Below are 9712 nucleotides of genomic sequence, written 5' to 3'. Positions count from 1 at the left end.
CCCCCACCCCTCCCTCACCCACACCCCTCCCCACTCCCTCCCTTGTCTTGCGAGACATCCCAGGGTATAAAAAGGACAAAGCTCTCCATAGGAGATACAACTGACCAAGAAGGAGAAACAGTCCTCAACTCTCCTGCAAACAGGCAACAGGGACACCTCAGCAGATGAGACCAAGCTAAAAGCTCTGCACTCCAGGCAAACTACTGAAGGTAACCTACTGCTCTTTCTTTTCAGTGGGGCTCATGTTTAAAGTGAGGAGGGTAAAATAATATGAGGCAAAGTAATGTGAGGATCACTGCAGAATGAGAGGTATCTGCACAAGGATGCTGTTGCATCACCCAGAGTTTGATTTCTTGATGTTGCAGCAGCAGAGCACTTTTTTTTTGAGAATATGTATGCACAAAACTGACTTTTTTAAAATTCTTTTTTCCCCCCATGTCTCTCTTTTATCCCAAATTTTACTCCACCTTGACCATTTTTCTGCTTCATTCTTTTTTTTTTCATTCTTCTTGGTCTGTCCTCATTTTTGTCTTTATTTACGAAACTTTATCCTCCTTTTATATTTTTCCTCTTCCTTGTCACCATATTATTCACCCATATTATTCAATTCCAACATTCTTCTACCATCTTCCTTTTTCCCCTTTCCTTTTCAAGCCCCCACTTAAATCTTTCTTTCCAGACTTCCTGTCACCTTTTCCCCTCAGTCTATCAGCTCACGCTCTCTCCAGAACCTTCACCATGCCTCCTCAGATCCCGTCCCAGAACCAGAGTGGTCCCAGGATCCTACAGGGTGATCTCAGTGCCCTCAGTCCAGCTGTAAGGGAGTTTTTGGAGACCAATATGACCCTGTGCCAGCCAGAGTCCATTCACATCTGTGATGGCTCAGACGAGGAGAACCTTGCCATCCTGACCCAGCTGGAGGAACAGGGGATGATCAAGAAGCTCACCAAATATGAGAACTGGTATGTTTGTTACACTCAGTGGTTTATGGAAGGCTTTCTTTTTTTAAGAGACTTATTTAGTTATTTAGTTAGTTATTTTTTTTATGTGAGTGAGGGTTTCAAATTGAAAAACAGAAGAAATTATTGCTAACGATAGCTTTAAATTTCTTGAATATAGCTTGGGTTGTTTTTGTAGCTGGGACAGTGGTGCTTTGGTGCAGCTGGGAGATGCCCAGGGTTGTTGCTGTTGATAATTACAACACACATCATTCTGTCATCAGCAGCTGTTTAAATATAAAACATGCCTGGAAAATTTCTACTTCTTGACAAACCAGTAGGTCTAGGTAGCTCAATCACACCATTCATTTTTACCAGCTGATATTAAGAAGACATATTGATTATTATTATATTGATTTGTGGCTGCTTTAGGAGATTTTAAAACCGTTGCCTACTTTAAAATAAAGTACAACAAATTAAAATTTAAAACAAAAGCCCTAAAGTTTTCAATATTTGTGCACTTCCTTTTCTTCTTCCTCTTCCTGCAGCTGGTTGGCCAGAACTGACCCGAGGGATGTGGCTCGTGTGGAGAGTAAGACAGTTATTGTTACCCAGGAACAGAAGGACACAGTGCCCACTCCACTAGGAGGTGGAATCAGCCAGCTGGGCCGCTGGATGCCCCCAGAAGAGTTCGACAAAGCCATGGCTCAGCGGTTCCCCGGCTGCATGAGAGGTACCAGAGACGAACGTGTTTCATAAATGCTATCAGTTCTTAACTCAAATATAGGACTAGAAAAACTTGAGAAATCAAAAGTTTTCACTCATCAATAGTACACTGACTAAATGAATAAATTTTTTCCCCTTTCCGGGATCGCATTGAGAATCTAGACAAGTATATCCACAGTGCAGCAGGTACTTTTTAGAAAGAAGAAACACTATCGGAGATTATTTTTACAAGTTACACAGCCTTTAAAGTGTTTAAATGAGCTGGAGGCAAATTTTCTTCTTTTCCTGACTGTCTGAATGTCTCAAATACCAAAAACCTTAAAATAATATTGAAATAACATAATAATAAGAACATCCCTGTCTGTATCTATCCTCAGGTAGGACCATGTACGTGATTCCCTTCAGCATGGGTCCAATAGGTTCCCCTCTCTCTAAGATTGGAGTACAGCTGACAGACTCTCCCTACGTGGTGGCCAGTATGAGGGTGATGACTCGTATGGGGAAAGCTGTTCTGACCGCCCTGGGGACTGGAGAATTTGTCCGCTGTCTGCACTCTGTCGGCTGTCCTCTGCCACTCAAAAGTATGTCAAAAACTGATCGACTCATTCTCTTGCAGCTATACGGGGGGGCACAGTAGCAATATGGAGGACTACTGCATATTGCTACTGTTTTACTATGAGTATGAATCAGTTACTACTCTGATTACTGTTGCTCAATAATATTTTCACTTATATTTTAGTTACACAATAGCGCTTTTGCCACAAAACTGCTAATAGACCACTGAAATGAACAAATGTACTAATTTGTCTTTCAGAGCCTCTGGTGAATAACTGGCCCTGCAACCCTGAGCTGACACTAGTCGCTCACATCCCAGACCGCCGACAAATTATCTCATTTGGAAGTGGTTACGGAGGAAACTCCCTGCTGGGAAAGAAGTGTTTCGCCCTTCGCATTGCCTCACGCATTGCTAAAGAGGAAGGCTGGCTGGCCGAACATATGCTGGTAAGAAATGAAAATGAGACTGTCACTTAAATTTTGGATTCATCCACATTCTGTTCATTTTCATCAAACTAAATTTCCGAATTTCCCAGAGGAACCCACCCGAGGGATTAATTAAAAATAAAGTTTTATCTTATCTTATCTCAAATATTTCCTGTGTTCAGATCCTGGGCATCACCAACCCTGCTGGAGAGAAGAAGTACATGGCAGCAGCCTTCCCCAGCGCCTGTGGAAAAACAAACCTGGCCATGCTCTGCCCCACGCTGCCTGGTTGGAAGGTTGAATGTGTGGGAGATGACATTGCATGGATGAAGTTTGATGACCAAGGTAAAGGAAGGATGTCTTTTTAAAGGTCTTCAAGGATGTACAAATGTCAAAAATGTCATAAATCCAGTACAGCGGACTTTAACATTTCTAATTTGTGTGTTCACCCTGGTTGTAGGAAACCTCAGAGCCATTAACCCAGAGAATGGCTTTTTTGGCGTTGCACCCGGCACCTCAGCCAAGACCAACCCCAATGCAATGGCAACAATCATCAAGAATACCATATTCACAAATGTTGCAGAGACAAGTGACGGTGGTGTGTACTGGGAGGGAATGGACCAGTCACTGCCCGAGGGAGTTACCATCACATCCTGGAAGAACAAACCTTGGCGCTCAGAAGATGGTAAGCAGCTCTTTGATTTTAAGCAACAGCTCACAAAAGAAGAAAAAGAAGCAAGACTACAAGATGTCTAAGATTTAAAACCAGTATTTAAGGTGGAAACAGAAGTGTAACGAAAGCAATTTTCAAATGTCTCGTAACAAGAAAAAAAGCTTTAAATCTTTAATTGTTAGACCCAAATAATTTCAGAGTACAAGATTATATTATAAAAAAATAGGGATAAATAACAGAAAGATCATATACTTTAAAACTGAGAAGAAGTGTGTGAGTGTCATAAAAGTAAAAAGTTCTTAGTTTCTTTCTTTTTTCTTCTTCTTCTTCGTAGGCGAGCCCTGTGCTCATCCCAACTCTCGTTTTTGCACTCCGGCAAGACAGTGTCCCATTATTGACCCACAGTGGGAGTCTCCAGAGGGAGTGCCAATAGAGGCCATCATTTTTGGTGGGCGTAGACCAGAAGGTGAGAAGAGACTACAAAAGATGGAAATGAATACACCAGTTGCCCTTTGATTAAATACATGAAATAAAAATAATACATAAATACTTCTCAGAAAATAACTGGATAATGAATCTGCTTATTTTCAGGTGTTCCCCTTGTGTATGAAGCTTTTGACTGGCAGCATGGTGTGTTTGTTGGCGCTGCCATGAGGTCGGAGGCCACTGCTGCAGCCGAACACAAAGGTCAGCATACGATAGTGTCCTTTTTTGGTATGAAAGACAATCAGTGGATGTTTAAGGAGTTTCTTAGATGATCATTTTGACTTTTGCCTAATATTCTACAAATAGTTTTAGACTAGCGACAATTTAATCTGAAATTCTGCTAAAAAAACCCACTTTCAGAATTCTTGAATGACAACAAATAACACATGAATGTCATTCACGTTAACATACAGTGTACTGACAAATCTCTAATTACTTTTTCTTCCAGGCAAAGTAATAATGCATGACCCCTTCGCTATGCGCCCCTTCTTTGGCTACAACTTTGGCCAGTATCTCTCTCACTGGCTGAGCATGGCTGATCGCCCCGGTGCCAAGCTTCCTAAGATCTTCCATGTCAACTGGTTCCGCAAGAGCCCCACTGCCGGCTTTCTTTGGCCCGGGTTTGGTGAAAATATCCGCGTTCTGGACTGGATGTTCAGACGGGTGAATGGCGAGGAGGGCGCCATGCCATCAGCAGTGGGCTACCTGCCTTGTAGAGACTCCCTAAATCTCCAGGGCCTTCAGGGACATGTGGACCTGGATGAGCTGTTCTCCCTGGATCAGGAATTCTGGCAGAGGGAGGTGGATGAGATCAGGAAATACTTCACCACACAGGTGAACGCTGACCTGCCCAATGAGGTAGCCCAGCAACTGGCTCTCCTGCAGCAGAGGGTGAAGCAAATGTGAAGAGGAAAAAGCCACATGTTAGCAGCTGTAAACAATTGTAGGGTTAATTCTCCAGACTATTTGTCTGTAATTCCAAACTACAATGTTGGCAATAATAGAATGACATGTAAGACATTCTGGAAATTAAATTAAGTAACTGGGAAACAGCATCTTAAAATTATAGAACATAGTATGAATAGCTAGATTATCTCTTTAACCCCTTAGCAGTCCTATTAGTCCCCTAAACCATCCAATGTCCCGTGGGCGGTACGTCCGACTGCTAACAGTTTAACATAGTCTTAATTTATAGTAAGGCCTTTATATCCTTAAGAAAATGAGCAGTTTTCCTTACAGCATTTGGTTATTACCACTGTGACATTCTATAATCTGCTTGGGCTGTTCATTACAAAAAATCCATGCAAATCATGGAGAATGTAAATCATGAAACTGTAGAAATAGTAAAGATAAACCTTCCTGACTATGCTCATTAGAACTATCTCAGCGAGATAATATCAGTAACGACTGCTACATTTCCATGCATCTTCATCTTCATTTGTAGTAGCAATATTTTTTCTTCTGTTGTTCCAATGTATTGTCCTATTGTCAGAAGTCTTCTATTTAATAATAACTTATTGTGAATGCACATCTTACTGTCATTGTCGTATCGAATTATATGACAGAGACAGAGTCTACGTTAGCTCAGGTCTCACAAAAGGGAATTTTGTATTATTTTTGCCTTAATTTATTTTTATACTGACTTAGTATCACCTGGTTCTCTTGTGTTGTAATCTAAGACCCCAATGAGGTGAAACAACAATAAAAGTATTTAAACTTACTCGTCGTTCTGTTTCATTTTTCACGGATCTGGTTTTGTTATTATTGTTTTATTTTGTAAGTGTTGAAAAGAATAAAATCAAGCATTATTATATCAAGCTGATACAACACCTCCATCACATCATATACACCTGCTAGGAATAAATAATGAGTATTTAATTGAGTTAAAAGTCAAAACTAAACTTCAACTAAACTACATGTATCTATATATCTGTAAACAGCAATAATCTAAAAATAGTTTTAGTTTGTGCTAAAATATCTGAAATCAGTCTTTCAAATACTAAGAATGCCAAAACAAAGAAAACATGATTATATAATCCATCTTTGACACTACTATTTAAAATAAGACTTTACACTTGGTGGAATACTCTTTCTTGGCAAGCAAAGCTGTCAAATATTTCATGCAGTTTGTCCTGCGGTTTGCATACATCTACCTCTCCTCTTTTCAGATCTTCTCATAATCTTTTAGTTCAAAGGTTGTTGCTTGGAAACCACAGAGCTTCATTTCTCTCTATAGGTTTTCTGTTGGACTAAGACCCAGACAGTGGTTAAGGTGCTCCATGACTTTACTGTACTTCTTCCTGTATGATTTGGGTTATTGTCTTGCTGGAAGACCTATTCATGAGTCACTTTCAGTCCTTGGCTGAGTGATTAATGTCATGCAGACACCCTGTACTTCTGGCACAAACACATTCCCAAAGCCTAAAGTTTCCATCTCCATGTTTTGGGATAGTATTCTCTGTGTCATCTTCAGCAAATGCAACCAGTAAATTGATGCAAAAATTGCTCAATTTTGGCCTCGTCTACCACATCACACTCTCTCAAGGCCTGAACATGGGTCCTCCGGGATTTCAAACCATCACAGCACAATGTATTACAAATATTTTTCTTGGTAACTGTCCTCAGAGCTGCTCTGATATCTTTAACAACAGAGGAAATCTTGCAAGTTGCCCCACACTAATTATTATTGATAGTAATTTCATCTTTGTTCCATTTGTGATTAATCAGACCAACAGATATGATTGTTTTTTTGGTTTTTTTTACTATGCTTCTTGTGGACATGTCTATTAGACTATAAGAGTGTGTGAAGTTTAGCAGTCTTCTTGCCGATATTCTTAGGTGGCTTTTTGTTTTTGCAGCATTCAAGATGTAAACAGGTCAGAGGTTCTGGGTGCTATTCATAGAACTGGTGCAATTAACTGTCAGTGTTGGCTGTTAATGCTGAAGTTGCTGCCAATTAAACTTTTATTGAACACTTTACTTTTGTTTCAGTTCATGCTGGTCAGTACAAGATCAAAGAATTATTTATCTTACATAAATTAGCATTCATTTGTAACTCTTACATCTCTAATCCTGAATATTTTGTTGACATTCTATCATTTACTATTAAAATAAACCTACCACAGAATTCTAAGTGGCTAAAACAATGAGTTCAATTTGGAATCAATATGTATTTCCCTCCACTGTAGATCAGCTGGTCGAGGATACTTACAAGAAGGTCCTTGTTTTATTGTTCAACTAAATCCAATGATATTTAATCCTGATTTTTTTTTGTCTCTTTTCAGTTAAGGTTAGGATTAAAATATGTAAACATGACAGGTGACCCTGTAGTAGCATTTAGTTTTAGCTGCCAAAGCTCAGGCTGTTGGTGACTTCCCATGATGTGTTGAGCAAAATTTTTTTCCCCCACTCTTTTCAATGTATATGCCACTGTGTCATGTCATTAATTTTTGTCTGTTCTGTATGCAGTTGTGTATTGTTTGTGGTCTCTCTGTGCTGCTCTTTTCTTGAGCCTGATGAATGAGTGTCAGCAGGACTGACAAACTGGTGTGGAGGTCTAGCTCCGTGCTGGGATGTCCTCTGGAGTCTGTGAAGGCTGTGGGTGAGAGGAGGATGACACCCATCATGAACAACCCACATCAGCCTCTGCATGAGCCTGTTAGTGTGCTGAGCAGCTCCTTTAGTCACAAACAGAAACACCCTCGCTGCAGGAAGGAGTGCTTTCACAGATCATTCATCCCAACAGCAGTTAGACTCTATAACTCCTCAATCATGACATCATGAGTCACTGGACATTGTGGACATCACACACTTCATGCATAATGCACCTTTTTATATGTATGGACGTGTGCAGGTATATACATATGTATATTTAGTTTAGTACGTGTGTGTGTGCATGTACATTTCTATACTCATAGATATCTATTACTTACATAGTAATAGTAGTGGTTGAATTGTTACATTTATGTCTTGCATGTCTTGTCTTGGTGTCTTATCTTATCTTAAACATAAATCATGATACAAAATGACAAAAACACAAGAAAACCCAAAATGCGGGGTCAAATGACTCGGAACCATGACAATGGGATTCTTCTTCCCCACCATCACCAAGTGCTACTCACAGGGGGGTTATCTGAACATCTGCTTTTTTTTTCTTTCTTTTTTTTCTTTTTAGAATTTCTGTAGTCAAATAAAAAAAAAGCTTAAATTCAGTTGCTGATTTTATATTGGTATCGTGTGTTTTATACAGTGCTTTATCACAGTTACAGACACAGTTACATAATATAGCCCACTGTATACACTATAGTCAGGGGTGCACATAAGTGGTCCGCAGGTGCGCATTCGCTGTCAAAATAAAAGACGCGCACCAGATAAGAAGTTGCAACGCGCGTTTGCGTACATATAAAAGGCAGTGTTTTTGTCCGCTAGAGTGGGCATATTCTGCACCACATCTCTGTGCGTTCATCATTTGTTTGAAGCCAGCTCACCTCCTGCAACTACTTTTCCGAGAATACGCGCTTCTTTTGCGGTTCGGCGTTGCAACTTGTTGCGCGTCTTTTATTTTGACAGCGAATGCGCACCTGCGGACCACTTATGTGCACCCCCGACTATAGTCAGTCTCTTGCTATGACCTCACAAAAAGCAAGCTAATCCTATTTTTAACACGAATGTTGCTACATGCAAAACATCATGTAGACAACAAGACAATCTGTGCCGCAATCAGGTCGCCTGGACTGTGGCTGTGTGGGCAAAAGACCTGCAACTGACAAATAAAGGCTATCTCATCATCATCATCATTATCTCACATGTTTTTGTCCCATGGTACACTGGAGCTGTTGTGTAAGATATGAAGATAATGACATGAACTGTAGTTAATCATCACTAACTTGTTTTTGACACTATCTTTGACTGAAATAATGTTTCTAAGAACATAAAGAGACAAGTAACAGAAATAAGTTTTCCACCAGAGGCTGGTTAACCAGTAAAGACTCATAATCAGTGACAGATCATCCAGAAGAATCATTGCAAAATGTCCCACTTATCTCCACGTATGAGCACTTAGACATTAAATAAACACAAAATAGGTTACTGGGGAAAGTTTTTGTTGTAGCATTTCCAGCAACCAAAGTGGATTTGCAGGTAAACAGGTAAACATTTTTATTCAGGCTGCAGTTCAATTAAATCGTACAGATTGTTAAAGTTTACTGCTAAAAAGATCAGCACCACTTCAATTCACTTTTTAAGTTAAATCAAGGTGTTATTATCTAAAGAAGAAACAGCAAGTTTCCATAAAGAATTCCCATCAGAATCCAGCTAACTAACTGCAGGATGATTGGATGTGAAGTCCATACAACTTCTGTAAATGTACAACAAATGTACACAGGACACACAGGTTAACAGACACATGACTATTTACTCTTTTGGCCTACAGTGTTCCTGCACCAGGACCTGGTTATAACACAACCAGCAACCTCAACGGGCAGAAATCACGACAATGCAGAAATGCTAATTACTGCAGTTTTTATAATGATCACTCGAGGCTGGCACCAAAAGGGATAGTTGGTAGCTGATGTATCTAATAGGCTTAGCCACCACAAAATCAAATCACTGATTGATCGCCTGAATGTGTCGGTTATCTGACAGTTCATATAGTGAACTGCCACAGGTCAAAGGCTCCAGTTTTGGTGAACTAAATTCTAGTGTCTGTGTGTTGAACCCCTTCAGTTTATGACTCCACATTGTCAACCAGGCATGCAAGTGTTAGATGATAATTTAGCATTTTACTCTTTCAGTGTCCAAAGCAGAATCCAAAATGTTTATGCGAGCTGTGAGGGATTCACAAAAGATACCAAATGGATGTTGCATTGCAGTTATTTTTTTATTAATATTGAAGTGCAGCTTTTTTTTT

The 9712-nt window shown here is 39.9% G+C and overlaps 1 protein-coding gene across 2 annotated transcripts; it reads left to right on the top strand.

Moving 5' to 3' along the window:
- The first annotated feature begins 87 nt into the window (after positions 1 to 87).
- pck1 (phosphoenolpyruvate carboxykinase 1 (soluble)) lies at positions 88 to 4901 on the top strand. 2 transcript variants are annotated; one of them, XM_014338664.2, is made up of 10 exons: positions 88 to 209; positions 655 to 962; positions 1487 to 1671; positions 2042 to 2245; positions 2479 to 2666; positions 2828 to 2990; positions 3106 to 3330; positions 3653 to 3784; positions 3910 to 4005; positions 4253 to 4901. In XM_014338664.2, the coding sequence occupies exons 2-10, from the start codon at positions 739 to 741 to the stop codon at positions 4708 to 4710; spliced, it is 1875 nt and encodes a 624-aa protein (XP_014194150.1). In that variant the 5' UTR covers positions 88 to 209; positions 655 to 738; the 3' UTR covers positions 4711 to 4901. The 2 variants fall into 2 exon arrangements, with proteins under 2 accessions (XP_014194150.1, XP_014194151.1); XM_014338665.2 differs by having other exon boundaries at positions 93 to 209; positions 680 to 962.
- Positions 4902 to 9712: the final 4811 nt, after the last annotated feature.

This window comes from Haplochromis burtoni, unplaced genomic scaffold, assembly GCF_018398535.1.
Source record: "Haplochromis burtoni strain Fernald_Lab_line unplaced genomic scaffold, NCSU_Asbu1 Contig_239, whole genome shotgun sequence".
Lineage (NCBI taxonomy): Eukaryota > Metazoa > Chordata > Actinopteri > Cichliformes > Cichlidae > Haplochromis > Haplochromis burtoni.
This window is presented reverse-complemented; position numbering and strand designations above follow the sequence as displayed.